Here is a 26,763-nt window from a genome sequence, read left to right on the forward strand (position 1 = left end):
GTGAGGGTGCACCGTTTACAGCACACTACTGCAAGCCAGAAGACAGAGATCTGGGGCGCCCCGGCCGTGTGCACCCCTATCGGCAGGGTGAGCAGGGCCAGGCTTCCAGTGCCCTGGAGAGCGCACAGGCCAAGGCCTGCCTCTGCGGACAGTGTGGGCAGCGGTTGGGCACAGACTGTGAGAAAGGAACCTGCGGAGCGCACGTCCCCCGCAGGCTCTCCTGGGGCCGCCTTAGCCCCAGCTCCCCTCGGCCCTGTCCAGACCTGCCCCCACGACGCCGGGGGCCAAGCGCCCACAGAGGCCGGTTCCAGTTGGGCTCTGGGGAGTTACAAACCCGACACGGGGATTAATGAGGCAGAAAAGAACATTTGCCTAGGAAGGGAAAACGGGAAGTGAGAGGCCCAGGATAACGCTCGGCGGGTCCCCCGGGAGGCGCAGCAGACCAATGGAGGGCAGGGGGAGGTGGTGAAGCCGGGGCGCCCTGACACCCCCTTTCCAGCACAGCTGCGGCAACCGTCCCCCATTGGCCCGGACCCGGGTCCCGCCCCGCCGCGGTGGCCGGCCATTGGCCGAGGTCCGGGCCCTGTCGTGTTTGTGGGGGAGGGGGACAGGCGTCATCCTCTGGAACCGCGCGACTTCCTCTCCGCTCGTCTGGGTCGCCGTGTCTGCCCGTCGCTGGCCCGTCTCTCTCTCCTAGCAGCTGTCCCGCGCGCGCCCGCTGGCCCGGCTCTCCTACCCTGCTGTCACCTTCTCCACCCGCCTGGGTGGCCGCCATGAGCCGGAAGGGGCGCATCACCGACTCCTACCCTGCTGTGAAACGGAGGGAGGGGCCTGCCGGGCATGGCAAGGGGGAGCTGGCACTCGAGCTAGGTCTCTGAGGCGCGGGGGAGGCCGGAGGATGGACTCGCAGGACCGGACAGGCTGTGGGCGGGGGCAGATGGCAGGGGAAGGGTGGCAGGCCCTCTCCTTCCGGCCGCCGCAGGCTGGCTGCCGCCTGAGGAGCAGTGTCGCTCGTTGCAGGGGAGGAGCCCCAGCCGGCCGGGGAGGAGGACGCCGCGCTGGAGCTGCTGCGGCAGTTTGACCTGGCCTGGCAGTACGGGCCCTGCACAGGTGAGCGCCACCCTACCTCCCACTGGCGGGAGGACTGCGAGGCTCCGCGCACAGTCTCAGGGTTGGGGGGGTTCCTCTGCCTGCCCCGCAGGGATCACCCGCCTGCAGCGATGGCACCGAGCTGAGCAGATGGGCTTGCAGCCCCCGCCCGAGGTGTACCGGCTGCTGAAGGCTCACCCCGGAGATCCCCGCTTCCAGTACAGGTCAGAGACAGGCCGCAGGGTTCTGGGCCCAGCGAGGAGGGCTAACTGGGATGGGGGTGGGGGTAGGAGGACCCAGGGCCCAGAGCGGGGTCTGGGCAGCAGTAGGGTTGCCAAGAGCCCATCGAGGGCCTTCAGCAACTCTGGCGTGTCCCCATTTTCCACAGCCTCTGGCATCTGTACCCGCTCTGAGGCGTCACCGAGTCCTGCCGCCAGCCAGCTGAGAGCCTCACACCAGGAGCCAGCGCCGGGCCCCTGTTGAGCTCCGCTGCAGAGGGAAACTCTGCAGCCGGCCTGGGGCTGTCTGGCTTAGTGCCTCGGCCTCCGTCCACTCTGACTGGCCCCTCAGGCCTGCACAGTGCAAGCTGAGCTCCTTCTGCACAAAGTGTGATTTGTGGGGCCAAGGACCTGGCCAGGGCTCTGGCTCTCCCTTCCTGACTGGCACGACGGTCATTCAGGCTGGGTGAGACACAGGCAGATGGCCTTGAGGCTGAGCAGGGGACCCGTGGGCAGGACTGGCTGAGGTCTTGGGGTGACAGGATGCACTCCTGCTGACCAATAAAAAAACAACTGCACTCCTTGAACGTGGCCCTGCTGTGGCAGGCAGCCCCAGCGCGTGAGGAGACCACCAGCACCAGGCTCTGCCTTTCCTGCAAGGAGCCCTCGGCCTTAGACAGGGAAGGAACCTGGAGACCAAACTGTGGTCCTCCAACGGCTGAAGGTCCTCCCCAGGCTGGCGGTCCTCCCGGGGCTGAGGGTCCTCCCAGGGCTGGCGGACCTTTAGTGCCCTCTGGGGGCGCACAAGAACTACTCTAGTCATTCCCTGGGCCCAACCCCCAAAGCTTGCCTCGATGATCTGCTGCTGGCTGGCTCCACATTGCCACAGGCCCACCCAGTCCAGACAGACCTACAAGTTCCCACCAAGCACCTGTACTTCCCACACCAGCAGCAACCCGGAGCCAGGGCAAGGCTGGAAGGTCTCAACCTGCAGGATCTGCTCACACATGGCCATGTGGGGCTGGGGATGAGGGGGAACTGGCTGGAGACGGCATAAGGCACGGGAGACCCTGGGTCACTGTGTGACACCCTGTGACAGGATACAACATACTGGGTCTGTGTGTGACACTGAGGGTGCAACCTGTTGAGTCTGGGTGTGGACACACTGGGTTTGTCTGTGACAGGCTGAATCTGGGTGTGACACTGGGCCTGGTGTGAAACAATGGGTCCGTGTATGACACGCCAGGTCCCAGTGTGACCTGGAGAATGCAGGGTGTAACTCCTCCGGCAGCCCTGCCCCAGGGCTGCAGTGCCCCTTCCCTAGACCTGCTCTGTAGCTCCCATCTTGCTGAGCACTGGCCCTGCCTCCAAAGGCTCGCGGCAGGAACATGGCTGAGTGGGCCCTGAGCCAGCCCTATGCCTGGCGCCCAAGGTCCCTTGGATGTTTATGAACCAGTCATTGCAGGTGCTGGTTAGTGGTTAGCAAGAGGAAGACTAGATGAGGCCCACAGGGGTCAGAGAACACCAGGCATGCCCTCCTAGAGAGCCCCATGGCAGTGCCACACAGGAACCGTAAGGCAGTCAGGGCACAAGGCTTGCACATACGGGAGTGTTCCAGACGGAAGGCACAAAAGACAGAAAAGCTCCATGAGCCAGCACGTGGCAGAGCATGCTAAGCTGCCTCTTGCAGCACTGGTGATCCCCATGGGCACCAGTTTGTGTCCTGGCTGCTCCACTTCCCATCCAATGTCCCGCTAACCTGGGAAAGCAGTGAAAATGGCACAGGTCCCCGGGCCCTTGCACCCATGTAAGAGACCCAGAAGAGGCTCCTGGGTCCTGGTTTTGGCCTGGGCCAGCCCAGCTGTTGTACCCATTTGAAGAATCAGCGGTTGGAGGAGCCTTTTATCTCTCTAACTCTGTATTTCAAATCAATAAAATCCATCTTAGAAAAGAGAAAGCCCCATGCAGGGGTTCAAGGAATAGGATAAGGAGTCTGGATCTTATTCTGAGAGAAGGAACTGGAGGGTTTCAAGCCAGTAAGTCAAGTGAAACTTAGGCTGTGGACTCATCTCTCGGCTGCTGGCGGAGAGCAGGTGCCAGAGAACAGAGGCAGGGTGATGGGGGCTGCTGGGGTCCCCCTCATGAGCACCAGTGGTGACGTGGACCCAGGCAGGGGGGCAGAGCTGGTACAAAGAGGCCAGATGACGGGACTGTCTTAGCAGCTGGCCGTGGGAGCATGGAGGGCCGCCGAGTCCCAGCATGTGTGACGGGGCAGAGTTGCCCTCACAGACGGCACAAGATGGCGGGCATATGGCGTGGGGCGGGAGTGGAGGGGCAGCTGTGGACAGGGTGGACTGGAGGTGTCTGACACACTCCAGTAGAGAGTTAGGGTTCTGAGCATCTCAGAGACTAGAAGATCTACATTTGAGAGAAAGTGGCACTGGAAGCCATGAGTGGATAAGCTAGCCCTGTGGCCTCCATACTCGGGGGTCGGAGAGAGGGGCCTGCAGCAGAGGGGAGTGAGGAGTGACGGGAAGGATGCATGGAAAGCAGGAGAGGGGAGGGCAGGCAGGAGGTGGACAGGGAAGGGAAGGGCAGCCTGTGGGGTTGGCCATGCCTAGGGCTGCCCCTATACCTTGACACGGGCAGAGCTGCTGGGGTCGGGCCACAAAACCGCATGCAGGGTGCCCCAGGGTTGTGGGGAGCTTGTGCCAAGGCAGCAGAGGAGGGGTCCTAGGGCAGATGCAGCCTTCCGAAGGGGCCGTGATGCCATGGGAGTCTTGGGTGGGGGAGCAAGCAAACGAAGGCAGGAGCCTCCACTGGGACAGGGAGTGTGGGAGGGATTATGCCCAGGGACGGGGGTATTTGAGAAGCAGATGTCTGTCACCCCTGTTAGCTGCCTCACTCCCCAAATGGCTGCAATGGCTGGAGATGAGCCAATCCAAAGCCAGGAGCCAGGAGCTTCTTCCAGGTCTCCCACGCAGGTACAGGGTCCCAAGGCCTTGGGCCGTCCTCGACTGCTTTCCCAGGCCACAGGCAGGGAGCTGGATGGGAAGTGGGGCCGCCAGGACACAAACCGGGGCCCATATGAGATGGCGGAGTTTGCAGACAGAGGATTAGCTTATAGTGCAAATCCAGCAGAGGGACTACAGGGGAGTGCCTCACACAGCTGCCCTCACACCTGGGAGAACAGAGAGGTGGTAGGAGGTGCTCCAGAAAGATCTGTTGAGGGGGCTAGCCCCGGTCAAAGGTCTGCCTGTCTCACCTCTGCCCCGTCCCAGGCCTGTCCATCCCATTTCTGCCTGGTGCCAGGCCTGCCCAACTCACCTCTGTCCTGGTCCCAGGCCTGCCCGTCCTGCCTCTGCCCCAGTGCCAGGCCTGCCATCCCCTCTGCCCCACTGGCTGCTCTGGGCACTCCAGCTGTTAGGCGCTGCTGGCCCCACTGTTCCTGATAGGTGTGGCACGTTTCCCCACTCTCAGAAACCCTTCCCAGTGGCCTGAAGTTCCATGTGCTAACTGATCAGGAAAACACACAGGGAAAGAGGGTACTTCTGAAGCAACTCAGAATCAAAGGAAAGGGACAACAGAGCCAGCTCACAGGAGAGGTGGTTGGCATTATGCCCTGGACTGGGGGCATTGCAAGGATTCCAAGCTACCCCTGCAGGTTGGCCCTGAACAGGGCACAGCTGCTGTGTGCCAGCCACGGTCAACACAATGATCAGCCCAGAGCTTCCTGTGGCAGCAGAGACAAGCAGGTATGGGACGATGACTCAAGCACTTGGGCCCCTGCCACCCACAGGAGGGAGCTGGAGGAGCGCTGGGCTTGCAGCCTCACACTGGCCCAGCTGTAGCTGCTGCCGGCATCTGAGGGGGGTGAACCAGTGGACGGGCTGCGTCTGTCTCCCTCTGTCATTCTGCCTTTCAGATAAATAAATTGAGAAACCTTTTTTTTTTTAAATGGATACAGTTCTACTTGGGTGAGGGCCGCTATGCCACCTAGCGAAGGACACTTGGTCCTTGCAGGCCATGCTCTGCCATCCAGGCTCCAGTCCCCTGGGAAGCCGCCTCTCCTGGTACAGGCTCACCGTCAGGCACCTGTCGGGTAACAAAAAGCTTCGCAGGAGTGCGAGCCCAGCATCAGTGCCACCTACTAATGGGAGGAGTTTGTGGCAATGTTTGGCTTGGGTTCCAACTCTTAAGCAGCTTCAGCCTACACCTCCATATAGGAAAAGACGTTCAACTTCACTCTAATCAAGACTGGTAAAAGTCAGGAGACAGAAACGGCGTTGGCAGGGCTTGGGGCAAACAGGTGAGGGTGCGGAACAGCACGGCTTCCGCAGAGGAGAACCTGGCCTAGTCCTTACCAAGACATAGCACTGACTGACCCACAGGCTCTCTTCCAGTAATCGGCCTGGAAGATGTGTTTGGGCAAACATAAAGCATCATCTAGCATATTCGGTGCCTCTTGTGAAGTGTTTTTGTGGCCCAGCTCCTCCCCCAGCTATCCGGCTTCTAGATGTATATCCTGGGGGGGCAGGCGTTGGCCCAAGTGCTTGGGTCCCTACACCCATGGGGCAGACTGGGATGGAGTGCCAGGCCTCTGGCTTTGGCCTGCACCAGCCCTGGCCATCACAGCCAGGTGAGGCGTGAGCCAGTGGGCAGAAGACGATTCTCTATCATGCTGACTTTCAAATAACTAAGTCTTTTCAGAAAGGTTGATATTATGGACCTGGCGCTGTGGCCTAGCGGCTAAAGTCCTCGCCCTGAAAGCACCAGGATCCCATATGGGCGCCGGTTCTAATCCCGGCAGCTCCACTTCCCATCTAGCTCCCTGCCTGTGGCCTGGGAAAGCAGTCGAGGACGGCCCAAAGCCTTGGGACCCTGCACCGCATGGGAGACCTGGAGGAAGTTCCTAGTCCTTGCTTTGGATTGGTTCAGCGTCAGTGGCCACTTTGGAACTGAACCAGTGGATAGAAGACCTTCTGTATTTCCTTTTCTCTGTAAAACTGCCTTTCCAATCAAAACAAATAAATCTTGAAAGAAAATAGAAGATGTATAGGAAACATGCAGCAATGGGAAGTGGCGGATTCTCGGGATGCGGAGCCGAGCAGCTGGGCCGGCGTGAGGGAGCCCTTGCTGGAGCGCCAAAGCAAGCCACGGGGCCGGTGCCGTGGTGCGGCAGGTGCGCTGCGCCCGGGACAGCCGGCGTGAGTGCCTTCACTGCCCCAGCCTCCTGTCGGTGCCCGGGTGTCTTGGGGTGTGAGAGAGATCACACTGGACCCAAGTGTAGGATGTCAGGAGTCTCTATTGCCCAAGCTTGCCGACAGCAGCTCCGGCTACATTCCAGGAGCCCCTGCATCACACAGCAAGTCATCCTCCAATCAGATTGAGAGCCACGCAGTACAGTTAGCACGTGCAGGAAGGGCGCTACCAGAGCCCAAAGCTTTCCTGTAGTTATTAACCTGATCCAGTATAATAGGAGGCAGGAGGGGCCCGGGTCGTTTCTGTGCTGTCAGCTGACCTGAATGGTGCAGAAGGCAGGAGGGGCCCGGCAGCGGAGCCGCTGGAGCCGTTTCCGCACCTGCCAGAGGAGCAGCAAGGGCAGTGTGCAGGGTCCGTGCTGGCCGCTGTCAATTAGCCCACAAAGCGGGTGTGAGCCATCAACGGCTGCGCCTCATCACAGGAGCGCTGTCAGGGCACGGGCCCCACTGCCCACCTGTGAGACGTGGATGGAACTTCCGACCCTGGCTTCAGCTTGAACCAGCCTGGGCTGTGGTGGGTACTCGGCAGTGAACCAGCAGAGGGAAGGTCTGGCTCTCTCTCTTCCCTCCATCTGTCTTCCTCCTCTCCCATCCTCCATTGCAATTTCAAGTAAAAATGAATCAACTTCACAACAGAGAATAATCATTTCAACGATTTATAACACGCTGAATAAACAAGATGAATCACAAAGTGTTACTCACAAAAGGAGACCAGAAAACTTTCTCTTCAGTGCAGAGGAACTTGAGGGAAGGATTCAAAGAGTGACACAAGCAGGAGTCACACACTTCCAGGGACACGGCGAGGCAGCTCATCTAGGGAATGACTTCTATCACACCAGGGGTTCACAGGCCTGGGGGAGAGACAGCGTGAGGGCTCAGCGTCCACCCTGATGTCCTGAGACTCCCAAGGGACAAGGGACAGCTGGCATGTGAGCCAGCTGTAACAAAATACAGTACCAGTAGAGAAAAGTTAACAGCACACACTACAGATGCCACAACAGGAAAGACACGCTCTAGGTTATTCTGGTATCATCTAGTATTCCTGTAGGAAGGCCTAACCTGACTAATTACAAGGAAACGTTCCAACAAACCCAAAGTCAAGGCCGTTCTGCATGACAATGAATCCGGACTCAGAAAGGTCGGCATCACGGAGACAGGCAGGAAGAATCAAGAGACGTGACAACCAAGTGCAATCTGTTATCCCTGATTGGACCCTGAACCACATTTTTTTGAAAAGCTGTAATGGAAAATGTAGGGATATTTAGAGAAACGCAATTATGGTCCGTTGTCTAGATAGTGATGTTGCATCATTATTTCCTGGTCACTATGGAGAGCAGTTTAGCAGTTCCCTGGAACATCAAACACACAATTGCCATATTGGGGCAGGCTCTGCGGCACAGTCAGAGACCCCCATCTCGCAGGAGACTGCGGGTTTGAGCTGCAGCTGCTTCCTGCTAATGTACCTGGCAAGCAGGGGCTGACGTCCAAGGACACGGATCCTCATGGCCCAGGCGGGAGGCGCAGCTGGAGCTCCCGGCTCCTGGCTCCCGGCTCCCGGCTTCCAGTTCCCGGCTCCTGGCTTGGCCCTGCCCTGGCTGTCGCAGACTGAACAGGCAAAAGATCTCTGTCTCTCCCTGTCTCTGTCACTGTGCCTTTCAAACAAATCCTTAAAATCATAATTTAAAAAATACTATATGATATAGCAATTCCACTCTAGGTATGGAAGGTAGATAAAAATGTACCTGGTGTATGGGTGAAGTGGTCATTTTTTCATTCAATTATAGTTTGTAGCCATTAGCTATACTCCCAATAAACTAGTGTCTTTTTTTTTTCTTGCTTTTGTACTCATTAAACCTCTTTTTTGGTAAAGTACTAAGCCTTTTTAATGTATTGTAAATTTAAAAGATGTTATCTAAAAACTGAAAAAAAAAAAAAAAAAGGAAAGAGGGGAGGGAGGGAGAGAATGCCTTAGAATTGTAGCTCCAGCACCGCACACGCTGGCAGGCGCGGGAAGCAGGGCTGCAGGGCGGCCGGCGGAGGCTGCTGGGGTTCCCTGACTGGCCCGGCGGAGGCTGCTGGGGTTCCCTGACTGGCCCGGTGGAGGCTGCTGGGGTTCGCTCAGACTGAGCTGCAGCTCCTGCCGGTACACGTGAGAGCCGAGTGTGTGGTGGACAGGGTTGGGCTGGGCCGAGGCACCCAATGGGTTCCACAGTACACGGGGCTGCGGAGATTCAACCTAGCAATGGCCCACTCTAGGGGAGAAGCCCCAGTCCAGCGTATGCTACACTAGGAGAGGGGGTTCCCCCACCTGCTCCCAGTCTGTCCACCCTAGGGGAGAAGCCCCCAGTACAGAGTATTCTACGCTAAGGGAGGGTCCCTCCACAAGAACCCAGACAGCGCACCCTAGGGGAGAAGTCCCACACCCACACCCAGTTGGCCCACCTTAGTGGAGGGTCCCCCCACCCACCCCCAGATGGCCCACCCTAGGGGAGAAGCCCCAGTCTAGGGTATTGTGCCCTAAGGGAGAGTCCACCACGTGCCCCCAGACAGCCCACCCTAAGGGAGGGTCTTCCCACCCTCCCCAGACGGACCAGCATAGAGGAGTGTCCCCCACCAACTCCCAGACGACCCACCCTAGAAGAGGGTCCTGCCCCCACCCCCAGACAGCCCACCCCTGGGGAGAAGCCCAGTCCATCCTATCTTGCCTTAGGGGAGGGTCCCTCACCTTCCCCCAGACGCCCCACCCTAGTGGAGAAGCCCCTGTCCAGGGTATCCTGCCTAGGAGAGGGTCCAGTACCTGCCCCGAAACAGCCCACCCTAGGGGAGGGTCCACCCACACGTACCCTGATGGCTGACCCTATGGGAGCGTCCCCCACCCACACCCAGACAGCCCACTCTAGGGGAGAAGCCACATTCCAGGGTATCCTGGATAGGGGACAAACCCTACCCACCCCCAGACAGTCTATCCTAGCGGATGGTCCTGCACCTGACCCCCGACGGCTGGCCCACCCTAGGGGAGAAGCCCCAGTACAGGGTATCTTGCCCTAGAGGAGTGTCACCCACTCACCCCCAGACTGTCCACCCTAGTGGTGGGTCCCCAACGCGCCCCCACATTAGGGGAGGGTCCCCCTCCACCCCAGACGGCCCACCCTAGGGTAGAAGCCCCAGTCCAGGGCATTCTATCCTAGGAAAGGGTCCCCCACCCAACCCCAAATGGCCAACCCTAGGGCAGGGTCCCCCACCCACCCCCAAGACGGCCCACCCTAGGGGAAGGTTCCAAACCTGCCCCCAGAAAGCCTACCCTAGCGGAGGGCCCCTCATCCGTCCCCAGACAGCGCTACCCTAGGGGGAAGACCCAATTCCATGGTATCTTGCTCTAAGAAAGGGTCTCCCACTTGCCCCCAGAAGGCCTACCCTAGGGGAGAAGCCCCAGTCCAGGGTATCCTGCCCTAGGGGAGTGTTCCCTACCAGCCCCCGAACGGGCCACTCTAGGGGAGAGTCCCCACACTCATCCCCAGAAGGTCCACCCTAGGGGAGTGTCCCCCACCAGCCCCCAAACAGCCCACTCTAGGGGAGAAGCCCCAGTCCAGGGTATTCTGCCCTAGCGGAGGGTCACCCACGCACCCCGGACGGCCCACGTGCCCCCAGACGGCCCACCCTAGGGGAGAAGCTCCAGTCCAGGGTACAGTCCAGACCCAGTCCACGCACCCCAGACGGCCCACCCTCGCGGAGCAGCCCCAAGTTTCCTCGTCGGATTGGGCGTACAAAAGAAGCCTGCCTAAGAAGCTGGGTTTGACCAAAAATAAAGGAAGTGATCTCAAAAATTAGAAACAGAGCTAAGGAATTTTTTAAATGATCAGAAATGATAGCTGGGATTAGGAAACATGTACAATATCATAAGCACACTCTGGACTAAAAATTTACATTAGGGCAGGGCCTGAAGGCGTGGCCTAGCGGCTAAAGTCCTCGCCTTGAACGCCCCGGGATCCCATATGGGTGCCGGTTCTAATCCCGGCAGCTCCACTTCCCATCCAGTTCCCTGCTTGTGGCCTGGGAAAGCAGTGGAGGACGGCCCAAAGCCTTAAGACCCTGCACCAGCTTGGGAGACCCAGATGAAGCTCCTGGCTCCTGGCTTCAGGTATATCTCTATGTATTTGACTTTGCAATAAAAGTAAATAAATCTTAAACACACACACACACAGATACACACACATACACACACATACAGAAACACAGAAACAATTGCGTTTTAAAGTCACAAATCCAAGTTTCTCCGCCCTGGATCCCTGCCACTCAATTCGCCCTCTCCCCTCCTGCCCGCGGCTGCAGCGAGGGACACTGACCTCGGCCTGAAGCGACTCAGTGGTCAGGGGTCCCTGCGGCCAGGGGCTGGGGGTGCCCCGCCGCGGGAGGCCCGAATCCATACCCCTGCGACGCCCCCTCACCCGCGTCCACCTGTTCCCGGAGCTCCTGTCGGCCTCCCCGTAGCCGCAGCAAGCCCTCAGGCCGCCCTGTACCCCCTCAGCCGCCTGCGACCCCGACCCCACTGAACCCACCTCAGCCCGCCTCAGGGCGCCAGGTTCCCATGGAAACCAGGCAAGGCTGCTGCGCAGGCTCGGAAGCGCGGGGCACCCTGGGAAGTGTGGTTTCCGCGTCGTCGGCCGCATTCTGAAGGAGCGGACGGACGCAAGATGGCGCCCGAGCTTCGCCGTTGGCGCCGCTGCCACCACCCCGGCCTCTCCCTCGGGGTGGGGGGCCCAGCTCTGGAGCTAACTGGCCAGGAACCAGTCCGTCCCCACTCCAGGACTCTGCACCTGGAAGCCTGGGGTGGGTGTGGTTCAACCGTGACTTCCCGGAGCCGCCCTTCCTCAAGTTATAAAAACCGTGCAAAGTATCGGAAGGAAATTAAACAGATTTAAAAATGCACACAAGAGCCGACATGATAGCTTAAGTGGCTAATCCTCCACCTGCTAGAGTCAGCATCCCATATAGGTGCCGGTTCGTGTCCCAGCTGCTCCACTTCCCATCCAGCTCCCTGTTTGTGACCTGGGAAAGCAGTCGAGGACGGCCCAAAGCCTTGGGACCCTGAACTCGTGAGGTGAGGGAGACCTGGAAGAGGCTCCTGGCTTCCGACTGTGTCTCAGCTTTGGCCGTGTGGCTGTCTGGGGAGTGAACCAGCAGAAAAAAGATTGTGTCTCCTCCTCTCTATAAATCTGCCTTTCAAATAAAAATAAATAATTTTTTTTTCCTTCCGGAGGCAGAGTTTTACATACACGTCTATGTTGGGACCACTGACTCTTGGTGGTGGACGCTGCGTTGGGCAGATGGGCACCTCGCAAAGCCAGGCTCTCCGCGTTCAGCCCAGAGGAGGCGCTCCCGAGGCCCCCAAACTGGCAGGGGCGCCAGCGCCACTGGCCTCCACGCACTCCCGACTTGAGGGCAGGTTCAGTCTTGTCCAGATAGGCCGCCGCAGCCATGCCAGGGTCTGCTGCCTGGCATGCTGGCTCCCTGCCAGCCTGGGAGAGGTGGGGGCCAGCAGGCATGGGGCCTGGCCACGAGATAGCACCAGGCTGGCCCTCTGCCCTTCCCGCTTCTCCTGCCCACGGTGCTCCCCCAAACGGTTCCATCAGAGACACCTGACAAGCACAGGTATGGGAGGGCCGACTCCTCCCCGGAATACAGGGAGTCAGATGGCCGACATACTAACTCCTACAGTCACTTAGTGTGAAAATGTTTATTTCCCAGTACAAAGCCATGAAGACAGAAAGACTGTCCAGAGGCCAAGGAGACCCTTTGCCTGGTGCCCTGTGACCCAGCGCAGGGCTGCTGCTAGGAGAGATGGGTGCCGGCCAGTCCCTGCAGAGCCACCGGGGGCCGGGGCGTGAGGAGGCCAATTCTGCGGCTGGTGGATGGGCCAGGCTGAACACCTGAAAGCCCTGTGATTGGCGGCTGTTGGTGAGTGAGGGCAGGGGCTGAGGGCATGGCCACGTAGTCCGTTATGGCTGCAGGAGGTGAGGCTACAGTGCCAGGTCAAGCACCCGCTGGAGAAAGTGGCTGCCAGGGCCAGGGGTGCTCGAGCCGCCATGCTTAGTTCTCGCTCTCCCCTCTGCTGTCGTCCACGCTGGCCTGCCTCACCACCTTCCGCGGTCTGGGTGCAGGGGATGGGCTGGCCTCACCCTGACCCTGCTCCTTGAAGGCCTGGGTCCGGGCAGCCACCAGGGCGGCGCTCTGCAAGGCAACCACTGACTGGCGGGACTTGAGGGCAGGCCACGGCCTCCGGGGGGTGCGTCGGACTCCTTTGGCCCTCGAGGGCTGCGGGGGCTCTTCGTCTGAAGACTCGTGGGTGGAAAAAACCTAGGCACATGAAAAGGTGAGGGAGAAGAGTTCTCCAGGCAGGGGCGATCGGCATCCAGCCAGAAGGGGAGGTGCGGAGCAGTGTTCGTGGACTGAATACCCGAAGGCAGAGCTCCCTCAAGAGGGAGGACAACCCCCAGCCTGGAGTGCTCCAAACGCCCCTCACCTGCCATTCCCATCCTCTGCTCCTCCCCGTCCTCTGCCTGGTCAGCCCAGCGAGCCACAGCTGAAGTACCCATAGCAGCCAGCCAGAACGGTGGGGTGCTGGGTGGCACATGGGGGCTTGGCTGTGTGTGCCCCATGGCTGCCACATACCCCCCCAGGCTCGGCAGGAGCTGGAAGGGTCCCTGCAGAGCTGGCCGCCCCACTCTTAGGAGAGCAGGTTATTGGCCAGAGTGGAGGGGTGTGGCTGCTGCTTGCCCCCTGCTCCAGTGCCCTCACCTGCCCTCGCTGCTCTACAGGGTGTGGGGCGATGCCCACGATGAGGTCCCTGTCTCCAGAGAGGCTCAAAAAGGGAGACAGTGCAGGGGCACTGGGCGCATCTGGGGGGCTCCGGGTCGTCTTTCCTCATCTCCCCTCTTCCTGGTGCCCATGACCACACAGCTGCACACCTACCTCCGGCAGGTCGCTGTCCCCGGGAGCGCCCTCTGGCTCCAGCAGGCTGATGGAGCGCATGACCCCTCGAAGGTTGATCCGGGGCCGTGGCCCAGGCTCGCACTTGGGTGCTGCCTGCTTCTCATCCGATTCCAAAACCGGCACCTCCCCACCACCCCCTGGCTCTGGTGGGAGAGGTGGTGATGGCGTGGACACTTCAGGGGCCAGGGGCTCCTCTGGGGAGATGCCCCCCGCCTTCTGCTCCCACAGGTGGCTCTGCCGGCTGCGAGGCAACAGCTGAGTCAGGTCTGTATGATCTAGTAGCCACCACTACGCTCTGTACGCTGCCCATGCACCCCACACCCCACGGCCTCCTCTCCCCACCTGGCTGTCAGGATGCCCTGGTAGGTAAGCAGCTGGCGCAGGAAGCCGGGGTTGGGGCGCACGACGGGACGCAGCTCCTGCACGTGTCGCAGGGCCTGCTCCAAACTCCAGCCATACTGCTTCATGGCGTAGGCCACCACGGTGGCACCCGAGCGGCTGACGCCCATCTTACAGTGGACAAGGACACATGTGCCCTGGGTCCTATGGGAGCAGGAAATAGCAGCAGCATCCCCCCACCCTGTCCCCCCCCCCGCTGGCAGGGCCAGGTTCAGGACCGGTGGAGTGGAAGAAATGGAGGAAGGACAGCTGGGTGCCACGCAGGTGGGCTAAGGGGCAGCCAGGGGCCAGCAGGGGCCTGACCTCGCGGCTTCAATGAAGCGGTGTGTCTCCTTCCAGTGTGGGAGCAGCTCGGCCGTCTCCTCGTCCCACAGGCGCACGTTGTGGTAGGTGAAGCGATCGGGGTAGAAGTTGTCAATCTCCCGGGCCATGTTCAAGATGTGGCTGACCCTAAACCAGAGGGCCCGAGGCCATGGCACCCGGCATGGCCCCGGGTTCTGTGAGAGTCAGGTGGGATAGCTGAGCCAGCCAGGGGGAGAGGTGGGGTGGGGCGGGGGAAGGGGACCATGATTTGCTGGGCTTGACCCCAACCTAGTATGGACAGCAAAGGTCCCCTGCATCACTAACCCTTCCGTTTTCCCGGAAGTGAGAGAGCTGCTCTCCGGCTAAGCTGAGAACGGCAGCTCAGCAGCGGGGTGACGGGGCCCTGGGCACCCACTGGGAGAAGCGTAACTAACTCTTTCTCTCTGGGGACAGGGTCAGCCATGGAGGAAAAGGCCATCCGTGACACACGCTGCTACCCCCACCAACCCCCCTTTTTGCACCTGCTGCCCATTATGGGGAGCAGAGGCTGGGCCAGGGCTGGCCTGCCAGGCAGCAGGTTGCCAGCGTGACCCGGCAGGACAGCTTGCACAAGGGCCAGCAGCTACTGAGGGAAGGTCTAGGGGCTTCTGGTGCTCCCCGGGCTGCCTGCGACGGGGGGGCAGGTGAGGTGGAGGGAGAGAGGTAGGCACGTCTGAGGGCTCGCCGTCCTATTCCTACCTGTTCCTCTGCAGCTCCTCCAGGTTCGCGGCATTCCATTCGGAGCCCTGTGGGAGCCAGAGATGCATGTCCACCCCGGCAGCCCCGGGCCAGCTGCCTGGTCTCCCCACCCTGCCCCGGCCTGCAGTGGGCAGCTCACCAGGTAGAGGTGGGGGAAGATGCGGGAGGCCCTGTCCTGCTGGGCCATGAGCAGCAGCGTCTGGTTGTCGATGAAGTCTCGGTACTGCTCCAGAGGACAGCCCAGGCGCCGCTCCAGGGCCTGGCGGATCTGCAGTGGGGAGCCAGCGGGGAGCGCAGGCTTGGTGGGACTCCCAAGTTCCTGACACCTCTCCCACTTCTGCCCCACCCTGTCCCTCTGGGGCCTCCCAAGGAGCACAGTCCCCATCAGGGCATCTGGGAGTGGGAAAGCAAGGTGGCAAGGTTTCCCAGGAGAGGCCAGTTCACAGCTCCCAGCACCAAGTCCCTATGCCCTGGCCTCCTGCTCACCTCCTTGGAAGTGATGCTCTCCAGGTCACAGGTGTCTAGCACCTCCCACAGCTCTGCCCGGATGGCCTGCTCCATCTGCTCCTGTTCAGAGGGTCTGGCAGCACAGCCCTCAGTCAAGGACTCCCCTCCGCCTCCTCACTGCACCCCCCCCAAAGGCCTTGCCCACTGACCGGCCGGGCTCGGCGCTGGGAGGCCGTAGAGACTCCAGGTCGGCCATGGCCATCCACTCATTGATGCTGTTCTGGTCAGAGTTGAGTCTCTCTTGATAGTGGGTGGCCCAGGCAAGGGCGCTACCCCCAGGTACCAGGCCGCCACCCAGTGCTGCCTCACAGGCTTGGTGCAACACCTGCAGTGTGGCCCTGGCATGAGAGGGACAGTATGGTCATGCTGTCCTCACTGGGAACCCCGCAGGCTTCTCCCAAGGCAACACCCAGCCCTTACCACATGGTCTGGATGGAAATGGGCTTGAAGATGTGGCTCTTCCCCCCGGATGTCACGCTGAAGCCCCTGCAGGAGACCAGGTGCGGGTGGGACAAACTCCAGGTGCGTGACCCAGAGAGTCTGCCCAGGGCCAGACCAGGTGGCTGGGCCAGCAGCAGCACAGCAGACCGGGGCAAGGGGAGCCAAGAGAGGGCCCAGGCGCCCTCTCCGGGTGCCACATCTTACCCATCTCCATCTAGGTACACCTGGGTGTCACTCCAGAGGGGCAAGACCAGGCCGAGGGTGCAGCTGGGGGAGCTGGCAGGGGACAGAGGGAGAGCTGTGGCCCCTCGGCTCCTCACATCCCTGCTCCCTGTCCCCTCCTCCCCTGCTCCCACCTGTTGTCTGGGAAATCCAGCCCCAGGAGGACGGTCTCATCCTGGCTCGAAGGTTCCCGCGTGGAAACCACCAGCAGGTAACGCAGCCGCGGGGGCCGGGCTGCCTCCAGCTGCGCCGCCTGGGAAAGATGGGGCATGGCTGGGGGGCACCCTTGCTTCCTGTTTCTCCTACTCCCCCACCTCCCAGATCAGCGACAACAATCCAGCAGTTCTCAACTCTAGGACTGAATGGTCCTGGGGGGTGGAGGGCCCAGAGGTGGGGGCATGTATCCCAGGTACACCTGCTGGGGAGTCCCTTGGGCTTCATCTCCACGCACACACTGCCACAGGGCAGCGCCCTCCCCCCACCCAGAGCCCACCCCTCTGGGAATGCGAGTCCATGTTGCTGCCCACAGGGACAGAGTCAGCTCTGAGCCCCCACCCCCAGCCGCCGTGTCCAGCTCCTGGCCCTAGTGTGGCCCCACTGGCCCCAGCAGACAGCATCACTGGGGCCTGCGGAGTCACGGTAGGCGGAGGGCGGGTGGGGGGCCCTCACCAGGCGGATATCATCCTGAGGCCTCAGCAGCTCCACCATGTGGTGCAGGTGCTGGCTCGGCCCCCGTTTCTGGGACCCCTGCCCATCCGTCTGGTCTGCAAGGGGCTGCTCCTCGCCCGGCTCCATGCTGGCCTCCTCGGTGGCATCCTTGCCATGGTCTCCATCATCGTCGTCTTGCAGTCCCAGGACGGCCCCACGCAGTACAGCGAAGCTCTGCCTGGCAGAGGGGTGGTCCATGGTAGGGGGAGAGGACGTTAGAAAGGGGATGGGTAGGAACACCTGGGCTCAAACTCAAGCTTCCCCCCCCCCCCCAACACTTGCCCCTTGGGACAAGCCACACATTTGGCTGGGGGCAGGAGTCCACTGGCTCTGCCTGCCCTGCCTGCCCTGCCTGCCTTCCTGGTCCAGGCCCAGTGGGTCAAAGAGCACAGGTAAGGAAGGAGACAGGTGTGAGCGTAGGGAGGCGGCCGGGCCGGTTCCATGGCAAGCCCGCCAGGCCCACCAGCCCAGCTCCAGCTGACACTCCTCCGGCAAAGGCTTCCGTCCAGAACCCTGAGAGTCCAGGAGGGCAGTGGCCAGGCCCAGGGCTGGACGCGAGTGGAGGTTTCTGTGTGGGCACAGGGTGCCAGCTCACCTGCGTTGGAGCCGGCTTCTCTGCTTGATGGGCTGGTCCTGTGAAGAAAGTAACCCCATGGGGGGCAAGCAGTGGGCAAGGGCCCCTCCTCTCTCCTGCCAGGACTGCTGGGGTGGGACAGGATCGTCCTGCTCTTCCAAGCAGGGTGTCAGATCCCAGTTCCCTCCCCGCCACCCCTCCTCTCTCCCCTCCAGGCCCTGTGGGAGCGCCAGTGCCTGGTCAGTGTGGGTAGGGTTAGCCCAGCTCCGGGCCTCCCTGCCGGCCCAGGTTGGCTGCCCGCCACGGGGTGGAGCCCCTTCTGCCTCTACAATCCCCCCACTCCCCTCCGGCCTGAGCTTTGAAGCCCCCCGACTCTGCACACCCCAGGCTCCAGGGGAGGCCGTCCGTGGGCAGGGTGAGTTTCCCCACGCCCAGGCCCAGCTGGCAGCCAACTGCGTGGGCAGGTTCACAGCGGAGCAGACTCACCGTGGGCCCTACGGGTGTGGAGTGGCCGCTGGCCGGAGGCGAGCGGCTCACAGTGACCAGGGCCATGGGGCCAGCCCGGGGCGGCCACCGGACACGGCCTCTTCCCACGGTCCCACGCACAGTTCTTAGCCCGCAGGACCAGGAAGCCCAGACCGGAGCCACAGGACCTGGCACCTCCTCGAGGGCGGCCCTTAAAGGGCCAGACTCCCGCCCAGCTCGGCCTGCCGAGCGGCCAGTTGGGCCGCGGCCCCTCCCCGCCGGGGGGCGGGGCGTCACGGAGGCGGGGCGCAGGTGTGGAGCCGGACCTCGCACCAAGAAGCCAGGAGGTGTCCTTGCCTCCCCGAGCCGGCCGGATCACCTGAGCTATTCCTAACCCCTGCCCAGCTAATATCCAGCAGAAGTGCGCCCCACAATCAGTAGGGGGTCCCCAAACCGACGCCTGCTTGCTGCGGGCTGTAGATTTTCCAGCCTGCACCAGTCAGGAAGCTTTAGAGGAAATCTCCCAAGACGCGGAAACAACCCTTGAAACTCCAAAATCCCCAAGGGAATCTCAGGCCCACCTTGGAGGTGAGCGGGGCACGGCTGACCGCCTCCCCCGCCCAGCCGCGCCCTACACAGTGGCAGGAGACAGGGGAGGGAGGGCTGCTGAATGGAGTTGAGGCCCAGCCTCTCTCCTTGTTAGGTGCCTGGGAAGAAAAGCTGCGTCTCCAGCGGGTGGCCGATGGGGAGGGGAACAGAGGCTCCCTAGGTCAGCTCCCGGAAGGGGGTGTGTGGGAGCTCCTGGACGTGCTGCTGAACAAATTGAGGCTTAGAGACATCAGGGAGATTCAAGGCCCGGCAGGTCTGCCCATGCCCGCCCCGCTGCAGCCCACCGCCAGCAGTCTTTCTGTCTTTGCTCACTGCCCGCCGGCAGGGCTCCAGTCTCCCAACGCTGCTGCCATTGCAACAGCAGTTTACAAATAAACAGTTTGCAAAAGCAGGCAGGAACAGGCGCCCTAACTCATCTCCAGGGATCCGGGCCTGAGCTCAGTGCTTGGTGAGCCACAGCTGCTGGACCCGCTGCCGGTCCTCCTGCTCCTGAGCAAAGCTGCTCCTCAAAGGTCGGCAGGGCCTGGGCCAGGGCCAGGGTCGGGGGTGTCTTCTGGGGGGGATGCAGGTTCCCTGGGCCCCGTGGACAGCTGCAGGCTTTCCTGGAGTGACCTGTCAAGCCGAGGTGACAGGTAGGGCACAAGGATCCGGTGGCAGCTGGGTGGGTGGGCAGAGGAAGCCGAGGGGGTGATGGGCAGGTGCGGGTGGAGGATGGAGGACCAGAAGAGACAGGAGGGTTTGGCTCTGGCCCTCAGGCCAGCCTTGGTGGTAGCCTTGGGAGAGGGCTGACCTGCTCCTGGGGCTGGCACCTCCCAGTGACCCACTGTCACACAAGACAAAGTGTTGGCTCAAGGCAGTGTCCCCATGGGCCCCGGAAGAGTAGGTGGTTGCAGAAGTCCCATGGGTCCTGAGAGGGCCTCACTGCTCCAGCTGCTCCTCGTAGCCACAGCCTGGGGCAGGGGCTGGGCGTCCAGCCGTGTGTTGCTCAGTGCTTCCCAGACAGTCACCTGCACTGGCAGCAGAGTCCAGATGGTCCCCTGGGTCCTGCCAGGCAGGCACGGCTACAGCAGTCAGCCCTCGTCCTGCCACCTGCCCCCCCACCCCCACCACAGCCCACCTGCTCGGTCTCTGTGCAGTAGCTTGTTGTCATCCTCACACAGGGGCTCGCTCCGATCCGTGCCCAGCATGCTGTACCCCACAGGCACCTCAGACACGGTGGGGTCCACCTCACACGGAAAGGGCTCGCCACGCGGACAGCATGGAAAGTGGGGACACTCCCACTCCGCTTCAGGGAGCATAGGAAGGGGCCACAGCTGCATGGCCCCGCTTGGCCTCCCTGCAGTACCTGCACCTGCTGTGGGTGGGCTGGAGGCCGGCGCCCACACGGAGCTCAGCCGCTCGTCGCAGCCGCATAGGTTACAGAAGGTGGTGTGGGCATTGTGCAACAGAAGATGGCCAGGGCTGACCACTTGCAGCCCGGTGGACCTCAGGGGTCCCCACCCTGGTCTGCCCACTCACCGATCTTGACGGGAAAGCCTGGTGGGAGGCATAGCTTGATGAAGTCACATAGTTTGGCAAAGTGGGCATTGGTGATGGCCATGAGGTCAATGATGGGTGTGGCCTGGCCACCCAGGGATAGTGGGTGCTCCTCGCTCAGCCATAACGTTGCCCAGAACCTGCCCCACAACCTCAGCACAGGGTCAGGGGCTGCTGGCTGCCCGCCTCCATGAGGGGTTCACTGTAGCCACCCAGGCTCGCCTGCCCACATTTGTACCTTCCTTCCCCTTGTCCACTCAGTTGCCCCACACCCCCGGCCCTGACTGCTCAGGGGGGTCCGGGCCTGTTCATTTGGTCTGGAAGAGGAAGTCGGGAGCCAAGCTGAGGCTTCTCACTGGGCCCCTTCCCAGCACCCCTCCCGGGCTCCCTCCTCGGCCTGGCGCCTCACACTCTGCCCCATGTTCACTGTCACAGGCACTGCCGGGGCCAGAATGCCGGCCGCAGCACGGGGTGACCACGAGGACGCACATGAGCAGGCCAGGAGAGTGCCTGTCCACTGTAGACGCTGACACCCACACACCAGGAACTCGTGGGGGTGGCGGGCAAGTGTGTGACTTCTTGTTCCACAGGGAGGGAAATGAGCTTTGCCTTGTGGTGGGGAGAGTGCTGCATGCCCCCCACCCCGGTGCTCAGTAGTCAGAATCACAACCCCACATGGCCAGCCAGACACCCGCTCATCAAAGTGATCCTGGTTTACTGGCCAGGCTGGGCTGTGGACCACCCAGTCCAGGGAGAAGTGGGGTGCGTGAAGAGGGCCCTGGCTACCCGGGCACAGGCCCAACTGGAGTCAGCAGGTGCCCTGGTGGGTGTAGTGGGGGCAGTTGTAGGTCTCACCTCTGTACTCTGCTGGACACCTCAATGGGGCTGAAGCTGGGGTCCAAGTACTCCTTGGGGGAAATGCCTGTGGGCTTGGTTGGGCTGGCGGCCCTAATGTAGGGACACCTGCGGGGATCATAGGGTGGCACTCAACTCCCAGGACGTACATCCGGCACCCTGCCAGCCCTGGCGCCGCCTGGCTCACCCGAGGGTGTAAGGAGTGTTGCTGGGCCATCTGCAGGGACTGCAGTGGAGTCTTGTTCCCTACACATGGGGAACGGAGCCAATGAGGGTTCAGAGCCCTGGCCTTGGGGGCAGATGAGAACAGTGGAACCCAACACCCCAGCCCGGGGCAGGGGCGACCAGGCAACAGGCAGCGTACTTGCGTTTATCTTTGCTTCTCAATTTGTCCTGATCCGACAGGTGCTGTGTGCAAGTGCGTGTCACCAGGTCCACATTGGTAGCACCGTAGACCTGGGAGCGGGGGCAACACAGGGAGCTGGCAGCCACAGCGTGCTCCCCACACATGGGCTCTGCAGTCAGGACCTTCCCATCCCCAGGGACAGACAAGATCTGCCCCCCCAGGCAAGGGGGTCATGAAGGGCTGAACCTGGGCAAGCAACAGCTCAGGGTGGGGCCAAGAGTTAGGTCCCAGGCCTTCCCAGAGACACACAGGGTCTCTCCCTCCGCATTCAGGGATGAGGCGGAAGGGCGGAGCCAAGCGCCTGCACCTTGCCAGCCCTCATGTACTCCCACCCTCTCACCGCCACCTCTGACAGTCTCCATCTTTGACCGCCACCCCACAGATACGGCACTTGTTTCTGAAACAGACCAGGACAAGGTGTGGGGCATGGCTTAAACACTTGTTTTCCATAGCCCAGTCCCACCCTGTCCCTCCCACCTGTCCTGGCTGCCCAACTCCAGGACTCTCTAGGCTGAAGTGGTACCTGGACAAGCTAGAAGCAGCTCCTGACTCCTGCCTTCAGATTGGCTCAGCTCCGGCTATTGGGGCCTCTCAAAAAAAAAAAAAAAAAAATCAAAGGCAGGTTCCGTCTGGGAGCCGCTGTTAGGGTGCAGCTCCCTGCTAAGGCACTGGGGAAGGCCACATGGCTCAAGTCCCTGGGCCCCTGCCCACATGGAAATCAATGAAATGACCCCAGGGGAGTCACACTAGCTCAGGTCTGCGCCTTGCAGCCATTGGAGGGTGAGCAGCAAACAGGATGTCCTTCTTTCTCTCTTCCAAATCTGGCTTTGAAACAAAGTTTCCAAAATAAGAAAAGAAAGCTTATCTGTGCTGGAGGCACCTGTGGAAGGCTTCCCTGTTGAGATGCAACATCAGCGGGTGGGGGACGGGAAGGACAGCAGGTCCCTCGGGTCCCTGAGGGGACATCGATAAATGTCGACGTTGGATGATACGTCAGTGCGTGTTCTTTCATAAATACTTGAAATTTCCCACGGTAAAAAATTGTGAATGCAGGTATGCAAATCCGCTGGCTTCCTAAACAGCTGCAGGGCCACACACAGAGCAAGAGGTGACAGTGGCCGGACAGAGAGAGGTGCACACTGGCATGGCCAGCAGCTGACTGCAGTCCACACCTGGGCCTCGAACTCTCGGCCCAACAGGGGACACTCACTCCCCTGCACTGCCTGTGGGGGATGCCAAAGGAACCTCTAGGATGAGAAAGGCATAGGTGCCTGGCACGCAGTCCTTTCCAACCAGGAGGAGCAAAGTTAGCAATCAGCCACAAGAGAAACAAAATGGAAATTCATAACTCTGTGAAAGGTGAACCATGGACACCCAAATACTAGCCAGGGGCTCCAGAAAGTCCGTCAAAGGAGAAGGCAGCAAGAGCCTCACATGAAGACACAGCACGTCAGGATTTACAGGACGCAGCGGAAGCTGAGTTTCAGGGGACATTTATACTGTGAATACTCACATTGAGAAGAAAGATCTCAGGGCTGGTGCTGCAGTGTGGCCACTTCAACTGCCACCTGCAGTGCCAGTCTCCCATATGGGCACTGGCTCAATTCGAGCCAGCTCCACTTGTAATCCAGCTCCCTGCCTATGGCCTGAGAAAGCAGTCGAGCTCGGCCCCAGTGCTTAGACCCCTGGTGCCCACTCGGGAGACTTGAAAGAAGCTCCTGGCTTTGGACTGGCTCCGCTCTGGCTATTTGGGGAGTTAGCTAACAAGCAGAAGATGTCTCCAGAATATATATAAAATTCTGCTTTTCCAACAAAGAAATCTTCAAAAAATAAGCATGAGTAAAATCAATGGAATCAATAAAATCAAAAGCCAATTCTTTTTAAAAATTTTTTATTTATTTTTATTGGAAAACAGATGTACAGAGAGGAGAGACAGAGAGGAAGATCCTCTGTCCACTGGTTCACTCCCTAAGCGGCCACAATGTCAGAGCTGAGCTGATCTAAAGCCAGGAGCTTCTTCCGGGTCTCCCACGCACGTGAGGGTCCCAAAGCCTTGGGCCGTCCACAACTGCTTTTCAGGTCACAAGCAGGGAGCTGGATGAGAAGTGGAGCTACTGGGATTAGAACTGGTGCTCATGTGGGATCCCGGGGCATTCAAGGCAAGGATTTTAGCCACTAGGCCACCGCGCCGGCCTCAAAAATAAACCTCTTTACATCCCAGCAAGAATACTGTACATGATAGAATTATTAATAAATACACTTTGACAATAATAAAAAAATAAACCTTAAAAAAAGACATCCTCCTCTCTATATATCTGACTGTTCAATAAAAATAAAATAAATCTTAAAAAAAAAAAGACAACAAAAGAGAACTACAGACTGTTATCCCAGGAATACAAAGTTGGTTCAATATCTAAAATCAACTGATATGGGCCTGGTGCAATGGCTCAGTGGTTAAAGCCTTGCCTTGCAAATGCTAGGATCCCATGTGGGTGCCAGTTTGTGTCCTGGCTGTTCCATTTTTTTTCCAGCTCCCTGCTTGTGTTCTGGGAAAGCAGTCGAGGACGGCCCAAAGCCTTGGTCCCTGCACCCATGTGGGAGACCTGGAAGAAGCTCCTGGCTCCCAGCTCTGGATTGGCTCAGCTCCGGCCATTGTGGTCACTTGGGGAGTGAACCAAGAGGTACGAGATCCTTTTCTCTCTCTGCAAATGTGTCTTTCCAATAAAAATAAATCTTGAAAAAAAAAAAGTAGGAAGAGGAAGGAAATGCAAACCTCAGCCATGAGACCCTGCAGAGTGGTGTCCACTCACAGGCTCTGCACTATTCCACACACAGCACACAGCACTCGGCAAATCCTGGGCACCAGAAGCACTGTGTGGGTGTGTGTGTGCTGGGGGTCATCAAGGTGTCCTCCTCCCAGTCCCCTCACCCCCTGTGGCCCTGGGAACACATTGGTCTCACCCCAGCTGGCGAATTCCCACTTCATCTCCATACAGAAATCCGGAGCCTGGGAGAGAGAGAGGGAACGTGGTTGTTCATCCAGCTGTGCCCTCACCCCAGCCAGACCCAGTCCAGGAGGGTGGGGCTGGGCGGAACCCTAAAACAGCAGGTGTATGGCATGACCTGGCTATAAACTGGTGTGGGAGGGAGACACAAGGACCCCCCTCCAGATCTGTCGGTGGGAGGGAAACATGAGCACACAAGCCAGGCTGCGTGTGTGTGTGTGCGTGCATGTGCCCCCCCGCAGGCTGGCAGGGGCAGGGGGAGAGGAGGAGCAAGCTCTTTTGGGTCCAGGCTTAAAGCATGTCCCCAGCCTAATCCCCCTTTCAGCTCGACTAAGATCATCACCATCAGAGCCTCCTTTTGGGCTGGGGAGATTTTCCTGGGCCCTGTAGACGGGGGAGTGGATGTGGGCCAGGGTCAAGACACAGATAAACTTTGCCAGAAGTGGCCAGGTGAGCAGGTGCTACAGGATGCCCCTCCCGTGTATGCCTGTGTGTGTGTGGAGGGGGGACCAGGTCCACCCCTGCACCTCCCCTATACCTGGTGGAGTTTATTGAGGCACTTTCAGGTGGCTCTCTGAAAGTTCTGCTCTGGCAGCACCAGCTGTGCCATCTCTTGGTCCCCTGTGCTGATGGACTCCTGCAGGACTGGGGGGCACCAGGCTAGCCCAAGGGGACCTTGCCAGCCAGTCAGACCCAAGGGGAAGCATGTCGCCCGCACACCTGCCCAGCTCTGCCAGCTCTCCTTGCCCATGTGGGCATTGTGCCAAAGCAGGACCCTGTTGGATTCCAGGTTACCCCAGGGACACAGCCAGCTCCGGTGTGCGCACCCCAGGGGGTCTTTCTGCTCAGTGTTGTGCTGGGGGTAGACAGGAGGTGCGTCAGAGCAAGGGCTGGTGGGCCACAGCTCACCGTGGGCGAGGAGGAAGAGGAGGGCAGGCAGTCAGGCCAGAGAGGTGGCACGGGGGTGGGGGGGGCACAGGGGTGCTGGATATACAGGGTTTGGAGTCGCGCACTTGCTATCAGCCGGAGGAGGACACACCACGTTCAGGGACTTAATGCACTGTGTTGGGACAGGGACGGCGCTGGAGCGCCAGAAGCAGGTGTCCGAACTGAGCAGGGGAGGGTGGCCCGGGCGCGGAGGACCACAGCCTTGGGGGTGGGGACCCAGTGCCCAGCGGGCCTCACCTGGCGGCTGTGCAGCGCCACCTCCAGTTCACGCTATTGGTTCGCCCAGACGAGCCGGTGCAGTGGGAAGGTGCGGCCCGGGCCGGCCATGCTGGATCTCCCTTGCCGGCGGCACCCCAACAGTGCCCACGGTGCCCCCTGAGGTGGCTGCAGCAGCAACGGCTGCGCCGGGCCCGGGCCATGCGCCCCCTCGCCACCCGCACCCCTGGCAACGGCGCCCCAGGTCTGCGAGCGCCCGGCGTGGCCAGGCGGCGCTGCTGGGCCATGCTGGGCCGCTGGGCCACGGGCGAGCGGGACCTGCACGGGGGGCGGCCTGCAGGAGGCGCCCCAGGCCCGGCTCTGACACCCCGCTTTCCTTGTGGGTCCGGAAGGGGAAGGAGGGGGCACGGGGACGGGGCGGGGCGCACCAGTGCGCGTGCGTGCGGTGGTGGTGCTGCCGTGGTTGCCGCCGGGGAACTTGAGTTGGACCTACGCAAACACCGACCGTGCCTTCCTGTGAGGGCCTGGGGGCGGCTGGTACCCCAACGGCCTCATCATCCCCGCCCGAGTGCTGCGATGAACGCGGCGCAGAGCCTCCGGGCTGGTAGTGCGTGCAGCACCTGCTCCCAGGACCCCCGTGCGAGCAGGGGGCTAGCAGTGAGGGAAGACAGTTCCCTGGGGTTCCGCAATGGGAGCGTTGGGTCAGGGGCGTGGGGCCCGCTGTGCTACTCGTAGAGGCTGCACTTTGAGGCCAGCGCTGGAGAGTTTCGAAATCGGACCTCCGCCCCCACCCACGCCACCGGAACTAGGGTGCAGGCAGGCTAGCTCCGATCCCCAGGGGCCCCAGCCTGTGTCTGGGAGCTGCCACCGGCCCTGCGCAGGCTGACCATTGGACCCTCGACCCCTTGGTTGCAGCTTTGAAAGGGGCCTTGAGTCGGAGTCCTTGGGCCAGGTGGCTCCTCTGCCGGGTGGGACCCCTTTGCACTCCCACCCTGGGGACTGAGCATCCAACAGGCTCAGCTGGCCTCCGCTGGCCTCAGCCAGGCTCCCTGCCCCCACCCTCAGAATAGGACCCACGCCCAGCGGCTCCTGAACCCACAGACCATGACCCCGTGGCATCTTCTCAGTCCTTTCCCACGGGCCCACTGTCCCTGCTGGGGTTCTGCCTGGCTGAGCACCTGCTTTGCCCTGTTCCATCCCAGGTACCCTCTGCTTCACCCTGTCCTGCATGGACTCTTAACCTCTCTTCCTGGACACCTGTGCCATCCCTGGT

General features: G+C 60.8%; 3 protein-coding genes across 3 annotated transcripts; 1 reads left to right on the forward strand and 2 right to left on the reverse strand.

Annotated features, from left to right (window-relative positions):
* Nucleotides 1-623: 623 nt before the first annotated feature.
* POLD4 (DNA polymerase delta 4, accessory subunit) lies at nucleotides 624-1,894 on the forward strand. Its single transcript, XM_004598201.2, has 4 exons — nucleotides 624-870; nucleotides 1,021-1,110; nucleotides 1,202-1,313; nucleotides 1,478-1,894. Exons 1-4 carry the CDS (start codon nucleotides 774-776, stop codon nucleotides 1,500-1,502), a joined length of 324 nt encoding a protein of 107 aa, XP_004598258.1. The 5' UTR covers nucleotides 624-773; the 3' UTR covers nucleotides 1,503-1,894.
* A 10,574-nt stretch (nucleotides 1,895-12,468) lies between these two features.
* Nucleotides 12,469-18,141, reverse strand: SSH3 (slingshot protein phosphatase 3). The gene is made up of 14 exons (XM_004598247.2): nucleotides 17,937-18,141; nucleotides 17,472-17,509; nucleotides 16,838-17,054; nucleotides 16,303-16,421; nucleotides 16,151-16,222; nucleotides 15,926-15,991; nucleotides 15,655-15,843; nucleotides 15,485-15,578; nucleotides 15,138-15,266; nucleotides 14,999-15,045; nucleotides 14,261-14,407; nucleotides 13,901-14,101; nucleotides 13,538-13,799; nucleotides 12,469-12,922 (listed from the first exon to the last, which is right to left on the reverse strand). The coding sequence occupies exons 1-14, from the start codon at nucleotides 18,000-18,002 to the stop codon at nucleotides 12,656-12,658; spliced, it is 1,914 nt and encodes a 637-aa protein (XP_004598304.2). The 5' UTR covers nucleotides 18,003-18,141; the 3' UTR covers nucleotides 12,469-12,655.
* Nucleotides 18,142-19,372: 1,231 nt separating this feature from the next.
* On the reverse strand, nucleotides 19,373-25,601 carry ANKRD13D (ankyrin repeat domain 13D). Its single transcript, XM_058664146.1, is given in 12 exon segments — nucleotides 19,373-19,568; nucleotides 19,632-19,765; nucleotides 19,865-19,992; nucleotides 20,043-20,200; nucleotides 20,916-21,008; nucleotides 21,065-21,163; nucleotides 21,292-21,371; nucleotides 21,654-21,718; nucleotides 24,283-24,328; nucleotides 24,898-24,971; nucleotides 25,047-25,182; nucleotides 25,512-25,601. Coding segments are annotated over 12 exon segments (1,299 nt in total).
* Nucleotides 25,602-26,763: the final 1,162 nt, after the last annotated feature.

This window comes from Ochotona princeps, chromosome 4 (assembly GCF_030435755.1).
Source record: "Ochotona princeps isolate mOchPri1 chromosome 4, mOchPri1.hap1, whole genome shotgun sequence".
Taxonomy (NCBI): Eukaryota; Metazoa; Chordata; class Mammalia; order Lagomorpha; family Ochotonidae; genus Ochotona; species Ochotona princeps.